The sequence below is a fragment of the Pagrus major genome, chromosome 7 (assembly GCF_040436345.1).
Source record: "Pagrus major chromosome 7, Pma_NU_1.0".
NCBI lineage: Eukaryota > Metazoa > Chordata > Actinopteri > Spariformes > Sparidae > Pagrus > Pagrus major.
Genome location: NC_133221.1, coordinates 15,851,400 through 15,868,195, shown reverse-complemented (window position 1 = coordinate 15,868,195; position 16,796 = coordinate 15,851,400). Strand labels below are relative to the sequence as shown.

At 38.4% G+C, this 16,796-nt stretch overlaps 1 protein-coding gene across 1 annotated transcript; it reads right to left on the bottom strand.

The window, feature by feature from the left end:
* Positions 1–6,095: 6,095 nt before the first annotated feature.
* Positions 6,096–16,533, bottom strand: LOC140999398 (deoxynucleoside triphosphate triphosphohydrolase SAMHD1-like). The gene is made up of 16 exons (XM_073469764.1): positions 16,477–16,533; positions 15,909–16,069; positions 15,566–15,681; positions 14,258–14,325; positions 13,003–13,134; positions 12,808–12,908; positions 12,509–12,617; positions 12,324–12,415; positions 12,063–12,169; positions 11,085–11,215; positions 10,637–10,711; positions 8,521–9,000; positions 6,965–7,039; positions 6,721–6,825; positions 6,455–6,580; positions 6,096–6,146 (listed from the first exon to the last, which is right to left on the bottom strand). The coding sequence occupies exons 1-16, from the start codon at positions 16,531–16,533 to the stop codon at positions 6,096–6,098; spliced, it is 1,986 nt and encodes a 661-aa protein (XP_073325865.1).
* Positions 16,534–16,796: the final 263 nt, after the last annotated feature.

Sequence of the window (16,796 nt, the reverse complement as noted above, 5' to 3'; positions counted from 1 at the left end):
GACACTTTATTGTCAGATTTTACATATTAAACAGATGATTGGTTTGTAAAATTTGACACGTTATAAATTTATCCACCCAACAGTATAAAACACGTTTCAATTTTAGCAAAACCTCAAGCAGCTCAAAAATTGAGATGATGCTTGCTAATATAACAGTCATTGGGTATTTTTGTTTTAATTATGCACAGGATGCAGGCAAGCATGTGGATGGTGTGCTACAAATTCCTGCCAATGGTTTCACACTTTTTCGCAGATCTTTGGGGTCAATTACTCAAACAATGTGCAAGCAAAGGCAGGGAAGAAGAAGTCTGGATACTAGCAAACACTATGTAAACAAACCAGGATTTGAAATATTAAAAAAATTGGGGATACACAAAATGTTTTTTGGTTAATAACGCTTAATGAAAACAAAACTTGTTTGTTAAAGGAAAACTCAACTTTCCAGGTTCCAGGTTTATTTCAGATTTTGAAAATAAAAAAATTCTTTGCCCTTTTGGGTTTCACTGTCACCATGCTGCCTGCTTCTCAGCCAGGTATGAGAGAAAAAAAGAAATGGCTTAAATCAAGGGGTTTTGACTGATTGTACTATATACCGTATATGTATAGCATTCATTTAATGAGGAAGTCTTTTTTACAAGTGAGACCTAACCAAGCCAGGGTCTAAATTGCAGACAAGGCAACAATATTAAGGCATGTGTGAAGACGCTGCAGCTGGCAGTGACCACTTCCAATATTCTACATTTAAATTCATGTAAAGATCAAGAGGTCGTCCTGTAGATCATTCCAGCACTAAGGACCGTAGTAGGACAGGCTTGATTTGCCAATCTGACATATAAGTAAGGCACTTTGAACTGAAGCAATTTGTGCAATTTGAGATTAGAAACATTTTGCAATGAGAAAAATGTGGCTAAAATAATCTTGAAGATTAAGATGTACCAGTGTTGTAGTCTATGCAAAGTGAGGTATGACTCTCCCACCATGCTGCATAAGGTACAGTGATAGGTCCTGAAGCTAGAATTAGTCACACACCTCAGGGCTGAGTGATACAGGGGGTCAAACTGGATAAGGTGGACAGTAGGGGTGTAACAATTCACTGATATGAATCAGAAATTGGTTTTAAAGTTAAAGATATGGAGATGGCCCAGTTTCAAAGTTATGCTTCAGTTGAGTTTGCTATGCTGCTACTTCCTCACAGTGTCTTCAAACTCTCTTAAAAGTTAACTTAGCCACAACTCGGTGAGGTCTAAGATTATCATGGCATCTACAGCCCAGTTTTATTGCTTTTTGCTTTTTTTTTTATTGCGTCTGCTTTTGAACGTATTGCTATCATTAGCTGTATTCTGTGACTGCTGGTAGTACTGCACACCGTTGACTGTCACTGTCTACTGAAATTATGTACTGAATTGAACCATACTGCACACTGTTTACTGTCTACTGACAGTTGCTGCACAGTGCACACTGTTAAGTTAATCCAACTTTTGAGTTTGTTATCAGTAGTAAAAATGTGTTTGATTGTAAGTGTGATTTTGTACACTTAATATTACTAGGAAGCAGATGATACAGACAGTCAGGGACATCTAGTTCAGAGAGGTCCACTGCAGACAGATCCAGCTCAGAGAGACCCTGCTCATAGAGATCCAGGCAACACAATAGTTTTTCTTCAGATCCAGGATGAGACAACAGGTGTGTTTTTGATACACTGAGCTATAAGCAGATTAAGATGAAGGTACACATAAGTAAGAAAAATACATAGGGTTCCCTGGTCTTTTATGAAATACCTATTTGAAGGTAAGCAATGCCACTTCACAGAATTGGCTTATTCTAATTCATAATAGAAAATGAATATCTACATGAAACAAAGAATTGTATTGTCTCATACTGAAACCGGATCGAATTGAATCAGAATCGAATCAAATCGTTCCATGATAAAAAGCATCGTCCCTGAATTGTATCGTAGCCCATGTACCTAGATATGTATCGGCTTGTTTTGTAAGGGAAAGATGCACACCCCTAGTGGATGGTGAGGCAAACCTGTAAATAGCATCACCAAAATCAATCTGAGTAAGAGACAGGCCAGCAACTAAGCTCTTTCCTGATGCCATGGGAAAAACAGGACTTCAGCATGAATTTGAATTTGTATGATTTTGATTGTCCAACCAAATTCCCAGGTATTTATGGTTATCATAGAAACACCATCCAAAGTGTTGATGGAAAGGGTTGAAACATTTGTTTACCCTGGTGAAAAAAAGTATGGTTTTGGTCATGGTTGAATGTAAAAAGCAATTTCAGATCTGATAGCACATGCTGCAGTGTGTTAAAAATCAGTGTGCAGATTTGAAGAGGCCATCTCTGTATCCTTTGCACACAGATGGGACTGGCAACTTGCCATACACATTGTGGACATAGATTGTCACACCCTTTACTGTGTAGACAAATAAAGACTCCAAGCAACTCTGTGAAGAGGTGATTGAATAGAAGGGTATTTGCATGATGCCAAATGAGCCCTGGCACAAACCCAAAGCTACACAGAATTGTCTGAAAACATACCAATGGAATTATTAAACGCCAGGTGAAACAAAACAGAAGAACAATTCGGCACACCCTGGCTATTTGTATGAAACAAAGAGTACCAGTAAAAACACTCCCAGTTATCCTGTGTGGTCACCAAACAGGTAGATCCTCATTTCATACTTTAACCTCCCTCATCTCTTTTGCTGTAGACTGACAACGGCCTTTACAAGAGTTTAAGAGGCATGACCCCGATGATGTGGTGGTAAAGGTTTGTTTACTAACCCTGCCATCTTACATTCTCCCTAGTGGTGGGTACTACGTGGTCCTTTGAAATGTTTTGCATTACTTTACTTTAGATGTTTTATGAAACACCAGTGTTTGAAGTGGACCAGTATTCAGTACCGGTGGTCAGCTCCTGATCTGCTGCGATTGCTTCAGCGTCTGATCTATTTTCTTTGTGTGCTGCAGGAAAATCTAGGAAGAAAAGATAATCTATTAGAAATAGTGTCACTTTCTGTTTATGATTTTGTTTTTATGTCATTGTTCCTAAAATGTTACAGTTGTACTGTATCTAAACAGAGAGAGAGAGAGAGAGAGAGAGAGAGAGAGAGACAAACAAACACATACTCACAAAGAGAAGAACCTCTTCCTGCAGATAATAACCCAAGTCTGTGGTTCTTTTAACTTAATTGTTGTAGAAGAAGCACATGAAATACGTTATAAATTGAATTGACAAGCACTGTGAAACATGTCAGCAAGGCAGCAGTATTTAATGTTAAATAAATACAGTTATAGCTACAGTTACAAGAAGGTATAAATGCTGTTTAAGAATAAAGTTCTGATGGGGAAAATATAATAATTCTATATTTTATTATTTGTGGCTTTGAAGGAGTCAAATTCAACTATCATGAATGTGGAAATACTGGAATCAGCCTACATAATAAACCAAGTGAAGTGTAAACTTGCCCAGATTCACATAAAAAAAAATTCAAGTACACGACCTCAATGGTGACCCTGAATGCAAAACTATATTGCAATTTCATATTTCAAAGTAAATACCAATAAACCTCATACAAAAGTTTGAGATAAGTATACTACGCAACAACCTGTGCAATTGCTGTTTGTATCATGTAAAATCCAATAGCATTTGTGCAATTATACTTTTATACTTTCTTCTTAGTATAATACTTCACACCATGTGTGTATTACAATTATGGCTGCAGTTAACCTGTGCAATGCTCATATCTACATGGGGAAGATGAATACAGTGTATATAATATACTCATTATTATCATTATCACCATTTCTACTTTATTTTCCTGTTGTTATATTTTTGTCTTGCTTTGTGTGTATTTTTATATATCAATCAAACATTTTGTGCTTCTGTTGGTTTTCAGATAATAGTTTTGGTTGGGGTGCCTGTTTTTGCTGCATGTCGGATTGGACAACTGTAACAAAATATTTTTTTTGTGTGGATATTGATCAGTGTTTAACTTACTTACTTACTTCATCCCTGCACAATAACACAATTATCATCCCTACTGTAAACAACTAGAAACTAACAAACAAAAAGCCATTTTGTGATGTGCACTGTCAACGTAAATTGTGGATCATCAGTAAACATTAACCTCAGCACATATTGTATTGTTTTATTTTACAAGTGAAACACCTCACTTCCGGTTTATTACCTTCATGTAACATGACGCAGGTCGCCCCCTTGTGATTGGCGCGCGGAGGGTGGAGCCAATCATAGTGATGACGTCACGACCCAGGATTCCGTTCAGTGAGGACTCTTAAAACTACTTATCTACGTCTGCAGTTGAAGTATGGTCGTAATGTAAACACACGTGGTCCGGAGCACTGGACGGGACTGAACCCACAATTTAAAAACAGCCCACAAGACAAAGGGGATACATGAATTCAAACTGGTTGTCCTAAAAAAAAAGCAATATTTAAATGCTATAGAGTGCTGTAGTAATGAGTCCTAGAACCTGGAAATCAGTTAGCAATTTTGCACATCCGGTTCCCTCGTCTCAGTGTCAACAGGTTTTCAGCTAAATGCCTGAAATAGAGTCTTTGGTCACCACAGGATTAACATATTTACACGTTTTGTTCCTCAGCATAAAATAAATCATTAAATGTCCCACACTTGAATTTTAAAGCGCTTTCGTGTCTTAAAAATGGTGTTTCATTTGTGGCTAAATGAGGCTACAGAAGTTGTCGCAGACATTAAACGTCACATTACAGAGCCACTGCATTTACATTTAATTAATTAAAAAATGTGTTAAATTTAAAATTCAGTTAAAATATTGAAACATATTTACTTTGAGCAAATATTGATAACCTTGTTCACACTTTAAGTTATTCATGAGCCGTATTATGAGATTTATTTCAGTTAATGTACAATTCCTTATGGAGCCACTGCATTAACACTCAAAGTGTTTGATATGAGCTTAATTAATTAAAAATGTGTTCCGATATCATTACATATTTTAAGTCATGTTCTCTTCTTAATTCACCTTGGGGGTTCCATATCATCTGCTATAAATACATTGCATCATAAAAACTCAAATTCAACTGTTGTTATAGTTATATAGCATCTCCATTCTCCATGAGTATATGATTTTATCTAAGGTTAGACAAGTTGAACTGCAAGAGGACACACAACAACGAGGAAAAAGAGCTTTATTTCAACAAGAGCAGGCACAATCTGTTATTAACCCATCTCAGTAGGGATACACTTGAATTCTGTCTTAACCACATTCATACAGGTGGTTACATCAAAGAAAGCAAATTGAGTTGTATAGCATGACAGATTATTAAATATGTATTTCATACTGATAGATAAAATACAAAGTGCAAAAAAGAAGTAAAATAGCCACAACCGCCACCAAGAATTAACTTCAATCAAACATTACAAGTCAAAACATTATGTTATCAGATTTCCATATTGATTAACATGATTAACATCAAAACCAAACACCACTAAATATCTGAAACTCATAATCAAGAAATAAATGTCTACTTTAAATGACCTACTCCATTGCAAATGTGCTTTACGCAGTGCTCTACATCTTTACCTGATCATGAAGAATACACAGATTATACACAAAGAAGCATAAATATGACAGATGGAATAAAACCCTGCTGTAAAACATTCAGTATTCAGTTTTACACAAAGACATTTTGAGTAACCATGATTGATTTTTCACAACGCAATTACATAATGTAATGTATTTGGTACTAACATGGTATTAAACAGGGATTCAGTCTTAAATGAGGCACTTACAGCTGCAGATGGAGAAAGGAGTCTAAAATGTGACTGATTTCAAAATGATCAAACTAAAACAAAGATATGTGAATAATATTGAACAGGCCTAAGTACATGCCCTGAATGTGCATCAATGCATCCTCATTGATACTCATTTACATGCGTTATTGTTTTTTTGTTTTTTGAGAAAAATGGTGTTACATACTCACCATATACAGCAGTTTAATAATTTCTAATCATAACGAATAAATGAGTACCAGGGAGTTTCTGGTTTCTTTCTTCAGTTTTGGATCTTCATCTTCCAAACTTCAGATTAATTGGTTGATTCCCCAGGGCTGTTCTCTGCTTGTCCATCATCTCCTTCCTGCAGGTAGGTAAAGAAAGCACAGACAAGTGTATCAGTATTAACAAGAGCCAGCGTTAAAAGGAAAAGTGCCAAATGTTACCTCAATCCAGTTTATGACTTGTGAGGATCTGCTACTTGTCTTTGTCTCATGTGATGGATAATTTGGAGTTGGTGGATTGTTTGCCAGAAAAAAACAAGATACTTCAAGATGCCACATTGGGCTTTAAGATGTTTTTCATCTGTATAAGATAGCTCTATTAGTTAATTAATGTTGAAAAGAATCAGTAGATTAATTGATGGAAATAGTTTTTAGATCTAATTGTTACCTGTCGATTGTTCTTGTACCACCGATTGAAGTGGTCTCTGGCAGCTCTCACACTTGTTTCATCAGTCTTCTTGCAGTAAAACCTGATTATCGTCTCAGAAAAGTTTTTTGGGAGAAGTTCGGACACCTTAAAAACGACAGCAGCATAAAGTTGTGAATAATAACATACCAGAAGCTGCCCTATAAATAACAACACACAGGGGGCAAACAGCACATGCAAGGAAAGACTAAGATGAAATATTCTGTCATCATTGCTTTAGTTCTGACCTTCTCACTGGGGAACTCGTCCGCCTTGTCTGGGTTCTCCTTGCTGTAGAATCTCATATGATCCACAGGGTTCTCGTCTTCCATCCCATAGTCCAGAGTAATGTCCTAAATGATAAAGGTGAGCTAGAAGTTGTTTTTTATATTCACAAGTGAATTTTGCTGCAACAGAGGGCATCTGACAAATCAAATGAATCATCAAGATCAGGATTTTAAGAAAAGTGAAATAATTAGACTAAAAACATACCAAATCTACAAAGTCCTTTGGTTCCAATCCATCATGGAGGTCCACCAATCCCGCTTCCCAAGCTTTTTTCACAGCCTTAGGGAGGGAGGTGAAAGGGTAGGAAACAGGAGGAATATCTTTGTTTCTTGGTTTTGGCTCTCTGTCCACACTCGCCCCAAAATTAAGTTTGTAGTGTTTAAGTCCATTTTCCCGTCTTATGTTTGAAGAAAATGGAGCTTTTGAAAAATGATGATGTAACCCTGCGCAGTTTGTGAATAACATGTAGCCTGCATTACATATTAAAATGTAACCGGGCTGCACTTAAACTCCACTTTTCAACCTTAACGGACAAAGTGCTTAACTATTCACTCATTCACACACACACACACACACACACACATACACACACACATTCATGGCAGCCATGCAAAGCGCTGGCCTGCCTATCAGGACCAGTTTTAGGCTCAGTGTCCTGCTCAAGGACACAACGACAATGAACAGAGGAATCAGTGATCAAAGCACCAGTCCCAATCTACCTCCTCCTTAAACACATCTGTGTAGTATATATGAGCTATGATTAAGTGACAGAAAAATATGTAAAGGACTACAACTATATTGTGTATTTGGCTGCATTAAAACAGGTCGTCACAGGGACTAGGAGGCAGGGGCGTAGGAATGAGTTTAATAATGGGGGGGACACATATCGGAAACCTGACAGATCCGTTAATGGTTTGAACAGAAATATGTCATAAATTAACTACACTGCAAAACATTCACAAATGTATTTTATTCTACTAAAAAGATACATTTGTAAAGGTAAAGGAAAACACATTTTGAATGGCAGTGATGAACTGATAAATATCAAATCAATTCTTTAATTGCAGGCCTAATCATCCAGTTTTGTAGATTAATAAATAACATGAAGAATATTGATCAAAATTTGAATTCAAATTTTCTGAATAAATTTTATTTTCTTAGTTGTATCTTATGCCTCAATGAACAGACACAGATACAGGCAAAGGTTACGGTGAAAGGCAAAAACAGCATCAAGAATGTTAACATATAAACCAACTTGTTTTTACTCTCGAGTGTGATATCCTTCCACATTTCCACTAACTAACTGGTGTGTGAAGGTAAAGGTAAACGAAAAAGACATTAGAATGGATGTAATGAACTTATAAATGTCAATTCCTGTGTAGTTTTCTGTCACAAATAAAAGTTGGATAGCACTGTACAGTCCTGCATTCAATAATTTGCGTGCCATGTGATTTTTTCAGTGTCAAACATGTGCCGTGGCGCACAAAAGGTTGAAAAACACTGGCCTAGGCAAAAGAGCCAAAATGTTTTTTGCTCCTGTCATTTGCAGCCACAAATTGTTTGCAAATTGACCTCTTGTCCAGTAAGTCAAGTTTATCCTGATGGACATGACAGACAGCAACATGGTTAAGTCTGTTTTGATTCATTGTGGACTGGAGCCTGCAGACGACACTAAAACTTCTCTCTGCCTCAGAGGATGAAACAGGGACTACCAAAAGCAACCTGACCAAGTTTTCCACTTGCCCAAATAGTCTACGTACCTCTACAGGCAATCCACGAATGATCCCTGCAGCCTCTGCACTGTTGCTAAATGAGTAGTTCAGGCGAAACATGGAAAGTTGCACTGGAAGTGACTCTCTGTTCAACTCTGGGTATTTCTCAATGACTGCAGCATCAATCTCTCCACTCAGAAGTGTCTCTTCCAACTTTTGCAAAGTCAGCAAGTCATCCTGGTTAAATAGCTCACTGAGCTGTGCATCTACAATATCCAGGACTTTAAAGAATCCCCCTCTGTAGTGGTCCTTGGCACTTTTAGGCTGATGTGCCTCAACTCCTTTGATGAAGCGTTTTGGGGGCGGTGTGGTCTGTGGAATGGTAATGGGCTTAACACCTAAAGACTGAACCACACCCATCGCCTCTTCAAACAGAGTTTTGAAACTTGCCTCATCTCTTTTGGCCTTGAGTGAGGTCCTAACAACTTGGACAGCAGCCCTCATGCCAGCAATGGTTTCAGTTCTCTTCTGAAAAGAGATGTTCAGGCATTCAAGCTCACAAATCACTGGTGAGGCAAGGATGAGACCCAAAACTGTTTTGCCTTTCCTAAACTGCCCTAGCAGGCCATTAGCAGTAGATGCAGTATTTGAGGCACCACAAGCCATCTCCTGCAAGCTAGCCAGCACTGACCCATACCGTGACAAAACAGCTGTGATGGCTTTGCCCCGTACTGTCCATCTCGTGGGACACAGGGGTTTTATTGCAGTGCATGATGGATTCTCTGCATGTGCTATTGCTGCATGGATCGCCTTAAACTTCCCTGAATGAGACAAAAGGACTCCAAGCTGGTTGACCCAATCCAATGAGTCTCTGATCAGAACAGAGGCTAAGCAAGCTTTCTGTGTGATTAAATTAGTACAGTGGGCTCTACAATGAACATAAAGTGCTAGCGGCTGCTCTTGTTTTATCAGTGCCTGTGCACCAGCATGCTTCCCAGCCATATTAGCTGCCCCGTCATAAGTTTGACCTCGTAAACCATGCCTTTGTAAGTTTAATCTCAGCAGCACATCTTTAACTACTCCAGCAAGGCTTTTTCCTGTGGTTTCAGAAACAGAATACAAACCGATGAACTCTTCATGGGGCTTCAGGTCATTGTCAACATAACACAGGCAAATACTTTCTTGTTCTTGCCTGGAAATGTCTTGTGTTCCATCCATAATAACTGCATACTGAAGAACTGGTAGATCTCTGATTGTATCAGCTATTCCACTAACAATATTGTTGCTCATTGTAGACAGAATTCCATTCTGGATCTGTGGGCTGATGTACTCTTTCTGGGACCTCTGCAACCATTTGGCTAAAAGGACATCATCCTCTGCCTTGTCTTTCAAGAGTTGATAAAGATGACTGTTTTCATTCTCATGTCCTCTCAAGGCCTGTCCCTGTTGTGCCAAATATTTGATTGAACTCACAATTTTCCCCAGACAGTGCCTGTTGTCTGCTTGTTGATTTGCCAAAGCACTGGACAACTGTGCATTTACAGGGTGATTTTCTTGTGCAGTCACAGAGACAAGCATGACGGTGTGTATGACTACTTTCATGTGCTTTAAATTTTTCAATAGCTTTTTTCCAATTTTTTAATCCAGATGTGATAAAGGCGGACTCTGATTTTACAGCAAATGGTGCGAGTTTGTCCTGGTAAATTCTCATGCAATAAAAACACAAAACCCCCTTCTGCACTGCATCATAATGTAGCCAGGGAAAGTCCTTGTACCACCGCTCTTGGAAGGAGAGAGTTCTATTAGACAGAACTTGAGTGTCAATGAATTTTGGGTGTGGCTGATATGACGCTGTCCTCTGTCCCCTGACTTCAGTGTCTCTCAGCTTTCTGTCCCTGCTCTGAACACCCTAAAAGGAAAACAGTCACAATGTCACACAATGCGACGAGACTGCAGTTACTACAAGCACCCTAACCCTAACCCTAACCCTTTAAGGTTAGGTGAATAAGGTATAGAAAAATACTGATGGGAAAGCTGGTGCAATATTAAAATCATGTTTGTTATATTATTGTTTAAATTCAACTGTGTTCACTTCTTATCATGTTCAAACCTTCCTCTCATGATCAACAAACTAAAATCACCTCACCCTTCATATAACACCTACCTGCAACTTTTCAGTGATGGCTCTCTCTGCATCATCCTCACCAGTGTTAGTTTCCAGCTGGACTTCACCTGATCTCTAAAATGAAAGCAGTGGAGATGAATGAGGTATAGAAAAATACTGATGGGAATGTCAAGAACAAGTGAAAAACACACAGACTAACTCCTTTCTAGATGTGGGAGATATGTAACGTTGCTCTTTTTCAGAGTGCTATCACATCATCTAAATTCAATTTCTAGTAATGACCCTGGAATTTACTGTGGTCGACATGAAATCCAGGCACAATACCTATACAAGGTGTGTAAAATGATAGAGACGACAGAAACAAGCAATGTGCACTTAACAAGAACAAAAAGAGTTTTACATCCAGCTCTGTTGTAATAGTGAACTAGTTAACATTTCAAACAGATGTGGAAGGCAACATGGCCACACAGAGACATTGGATACTCACCTTGGTGGGTTTCTTAATCTGCATTTCCCCCAGAAACATGTAGAGATCTCGAGAGATGATCCTCATCAGAATCTGCTTAGCCTCTTTTAGTTCGGTGGAGGAAGAGAAGAGTATTTGCTCAAACACACGATCTACAGGACAAACAGTAACAGAGTTGAAGAAAGGTGAGTTAGAACAAACCAAAGACAAGGTTCCAAAGTAAATAATAAATAATTTGACTATGTGATAAAATGACTTCATAATTTATTCTTAAATATATAATAATAATATAATTCATATTATTTAAACATCCTTGATAAAAGCTGGCTCAACCCAGCATTTTGATGTTCATCACTGATTACAACTATCTAATTTACAGGATCTGGTGTCATTTAATGTGCATGATCACATGATCAAAACTACCTACAATAATAACCTCTTAGATATATACACGTAGATACCTCATTGGCTGCTCTTGTTCACAAGACTGATGTGGCAAAGCGGCTGCCGTATCAGAAGCCACGCCTCCGAATGCAAGTATTTCTAGGTTGGAAGTCTAGCCACGATTAAAAAAGATTGCTGAATTTCAACTGGTTTTGGACTATGATATAATATTTACAATCAACAAATCCCCCGTAATTACCTTTATTATATCTTTTCATGTAAAATCGCCTCACTTTTGGAGATACAATTTGGGAATAAATGATTTACATTTTGTGCCACACATTAAGTACAAAAATATATAGTCAGTGTATTAGCAGGTTTGTGCAGACTTGTGATAATTATATGTTCTCTTCACTAAATCTAACAACATTGTACAAGAGAAATAAAGGACAAATTTAGCATTATGTTTTCAGGTTGTCCATCCCATTCTTGTGAATGTTCTATTACAACAACGCCTTGAGGGAATTTCTTCAAATTTGTCATAAACATCTACTTTGAGTTAAGGATGAACTGATTAGATTTTGTTGGTCACAGACCACAGTGGTATCTACAGACCCGTCAGCTTGGTGTAGGCCTCCATATCCTTCATGGCTGTGGAGAGAGTCAACTCTGAGCCTTCAATCTTGATGTGCTCGTCTGCTTTTACAAAAGCGTCTGTGATCCTGGATAATCATACCCAACATCATTATCTCTTTTAAGAACATGTTGCAGTGTTCCATACAAGAGAGTAAATCATAAAGGAAATGACATAAGCTACATCAGACAGCAGACAGCGCTAAATGTTGGAGTACCAACAGGGGAAGGATATGTACTCACATAGTCTCTATGTTCTTGTTCACTTTGTGTTGGTAGGCTCTCTTGTGGAGTTGGTACCTTGTGTAGAACATGTCATAGATATTGCCCGCCTCCTGTTAAGATAACCGATAGTTTAGTCTCATCTAATCAGATAAATGGATTGCTGTTTAAAATCTGATAAAAAGTAGTAGTAACAATGTCTGAACCTTGTCTCTAACACAGATCTGCTTCTCGTCGCCCACCTCACACACCCTGGCAAAGTGGAAGAAGCGGTGATAGTCAAAGTTGTTCTTCATGCCCAGGTGGTGGCAGTCCCTGAAAAAAAATCAAAGTTAAGAAATATGTGAAGAAATGTGGCTTAATATGTTAAACTAATCAATTCACCCTGAGGAATCCTGCATATTGTTAAAATAATACAGAGAATATTGTCATTGTAACACATAGTAGTTCATCCTTCTATATCAAAAAGCAAATTGTTCTACAGCAGCTGTTCAACAAGTCCCACCTGGCAAAGTAGTCAAACTTGTCCACATCAATGCCATTTATTTTGTTGGACACGATGTCATAGAGGAAGGACTTGTCCTTTGACCGACCTTTATATGGCCACTGAGAAGATGACACACGAGTGGGTTTAGATATTGGCTGCTGTAGCAATGATGATACTGATTGATTTAACACAATTCAATTAAGCATGACTGACCGGATTTCTCTTCTTTTTAGGGTCCATCAATTCTTTGATAAAGACCAGGTCCAGGCCTTTCTCCTCCATCATCGTCCTCAGGTCATTGTCTTTCACCAGGTAGTCAAGCATTTTTATAGAGGCCTGCTCATGCTGCAACAGAAACAGACTCATTCACATATTAACATGAGAATTCAATGTCAAAAAAACAATCACTCACTGTACAAGTAGTTTGCTGAAACATGACAGGATCTGTCATTTTTGCCAGATGACAGATCTGTGGCTATGACTCACAGCAGTGGTTCCCAAACATTTCTGCGGTGCCCCCCTTTTGTAGATCACAGTATTTTCAAGCAAGCACGACTGGATTAGTACCCCCAGGGGCCCCTGAGCACTGAAGCTTATTTGTTCATCACTCAGCCATCTTCTGTATTATTGTTTCTGTTGTATTCATTGAAAGTTTTACAACATGTCTTCACAGTTTTCATTGTGAACAATGTTATGAATTAATATTTTTCTCACTGGACTGAGATCTAATGGATACTAAATAAACTGCGTGTATTATACAACACTACCAAATATAAACTTTCTCTTCTTCCGTTTTATTATCAATGACGTAGCTAACCTATCTCAGTTGCCTTTTTGTACATAGCCCCGTTTGAAACGCCCACCTTCACATGATGGGCAGGTTTAGGAAGTATTAGGGGGTGGAGCGTCAGTAGGATGCGTGCAATGCATCCTGGTACATGTAGGCAGGCTGTGCAAGCATCGCTTCTGTAGTGCAAACGCTGTGAGGGAGACTCGCGTGAACGCGGAGCGTGCCTCCAGCCAGATACAGTATAGTGACTGTTTAGGCTGTAAAATTGTACTAAATGACGTCGTTTCGACTAAACTCTGGATGTCGCCACTTCAGGACACTTGGATTGCAGCGGACGAGCAGTATGGAGGAATATTACAAAGTTTTTGTGTAGTTTTATGGACCTTTTCGTCTCGGGTGCCACTCACGCTCGTTATATGGAGTATTGTTGCCGGAGGATACCCCCGCGGGTCTCCAGCTGCACTTTGAGGAATAAGAAACTACACCGGACTTATCATCAGTATGTGGGTGAGTCGATAATGACTGAATTTTGTTTTAGAGTGAACTATTCCTTTAACACCGATTGGGATATCGACATAAAACATGGCAAATTTCTCCTGTAATGCAGTTTCTGTCTCTGTTTTTCTCTGTACTTAATTTTCTGATAGGTTCTTTTGACATACATCATGGAAAACTTACCTTCCACTTCAATTCTGGACGTCTTTTCTCGATGAACTTTTCATACAGATGGGAAAAGGGCCCATGTCCTAGATATAGAGAAATAGTTATAAGATAACCTAATAATTATCGTGTGTGAACTGTAAAGTGAGCGGCTGTGACTCAGGAGGTAAAGCAAGTAGGATGGTTGGTGATTTGATCCCCTGATCTCCCGGGTGCATGTTACTGATGGTACTGAACCCCAAATTGCCCCCGGTGGCTTTTCCATCGTTGTGTAAACAGCTGAGCATAGAAATATCTTGAGGCTTTTGGATATGAAGTGCTGTATTGCAATATGAGTGAATGTATCTACCATTAACCATGAACTTATCAGAAATAGGGCAAATTAGAGACAGGGATATACTCTCCCCCAATTTAATAATTGCATTTTTATAAATTAACTATTTTGGGACCTGCTTCCATTTGTTGTTATTATATTTTGCTGGTAATGTCAGTGCAACATTTCAGCCATGTTTATCTGTTTGATGAATATGATAAACTCATGATGACATACTGTACATTTTTGCAGAATCATTTTCATCAACATACCATTCAGTCTGAATCACAGTGACTATGATTGATAAGTGTCCTAAATTTTGATTTACCTCTCACTATAGAAGAAACCACTGGGTGTCAATTTATTAGAAGAGAATGAGTGAATGAGCGGTCATTTCTTGTGTGTACAGTGAGTGCTACACTATGAATGCCTTACAGGAGAGACTGGAAAAAATGACATTATTGTATATTAAAACAATTATTGCATCACTCCTCTCTCTCTGAAGAATGTTTTTTCAACCCCACCCTTCAGTATGATGGTTTGGAAGAGCTTCAAACACTGTTGCCTATAGTTCTTTGAGCTTAACCAAAACTTTCTGCTTCATCATTCTTTCTTTTTACGTTAAGCTGATCTCAATGAAATTCAAGACTGCAAATGTTTCACATAATGGCCTCCCCATACCTTTCCTGTAAGGCATTTAATCTGAAATATCTGCAGGAAGTTTTTAGTTTTAAAATTAGAACAGGCGTATTGTTAAAAAAAAAAAAACCTAAATTGTACATTTTCATTTAAAACACTGCACAAATTGCCTCCATTTTCTTCATTCATTCTTCATTTAGGGGTCAGCCTTTAATTGTTAATACTTGCTGTAACACTGTACATTAGAGCAACACCAGCTTTTATTGAGAATTTGTCAAATACTGTCAATCTGTCATTTTTACTCTAAATCACAACCAGCAATTACCACTTAAAACCTATTACATGTAATAGTGAAAAAGGTATGTATGACTCACCCAGGTCATGGCAGAGACCAGCAATCTGCACACAAAGGATGTCTTCATCAGTGATCCCGAGCTCCGGCTGCCGTGTTCTCAGAGCTCGCAGAAGCTCTCCTGCCAAGTGTGCCACCCTTTACAGCAAAACAATGAAAAAACCCCAACTCATTACTCAATTATCGTACAGTATCGTATTTGCAAAACAGAAAATATGGACTTGTACACCTGTACTAAGGTATGAAATGTTAACTTTAATTATTATTTATTGCTTTGTTCATGTCATTGTTGATTACCTGTCATTAGGATTGAGTATCTTAGGACACAGAACAGTGTCAGTGTATCTGAAAAAATGCACACATACCCAATGGAGTGTTCGAAGCGGTTGTGGGATGCTCCAGGGTAAACAAAGTAGGCCCCCCCAAGCTGCTTGATGAATCGAAGTCTCTGGAACTGTGGCCTGTCAATGATTTTGACGAGAAGTGGGTGCAACTCCAAATGCCCGTGGATGGGATCATTAAACACCTGAGCAGACACAGTCCCAAAATATTACCAGTAAAACCAGCTCTAATCTCTTGAGGGCTCTGTGAGCTTGCAAACGGATAAGAATTCAAACATTTTCTTGAATGAGGCCTATTGAATTCAAACATGAAGCCACAGCTACAGAGGAATAAAATCAATAGATACAATTAAAAACATGTATGTTGTGGAGCAAAATAGAAAAGTTCTTCTGAGTATTTCGTGAACTAGTTTTTCATACTGCAATCTTCCTCATCTTTAATGTTTCCATCACCTTCAGCTGGAGATTGACTTTGGACTCAACAACTGACAACAAACATACACAATCTTAATACAAGTACAGTAATAATTACTATAGTTATCTAGGCCTGAAAATGAAGTGTGATGTGTAGTTACAGTACACAATATTTTACCTTGCCTTGGAAGATTGTCTCTTCCTTCTCTGACGAGCTTTCAGAAGTTGTAGCCATGGCTAACTGACGCTTTCTATGTTGGTACAACAAGCAGCAGATATATTAGGATAGCCACACGAACAATATTAAAATACGTTTAGACTGCTGAGGGGTTGGAACAGTACCTGGCTTTTATATCTCGCCACACCTATCAGATTGGTCACTGCCCTCATCAGGGAAGTGAAAACACATTAGACTGTCAAAAGAGAAATCAACAAAACAGATAAGACTCAGACGACTCAATTAATCCTTTTGGGAGGTTCCCTCAGGGAAATTGAAGA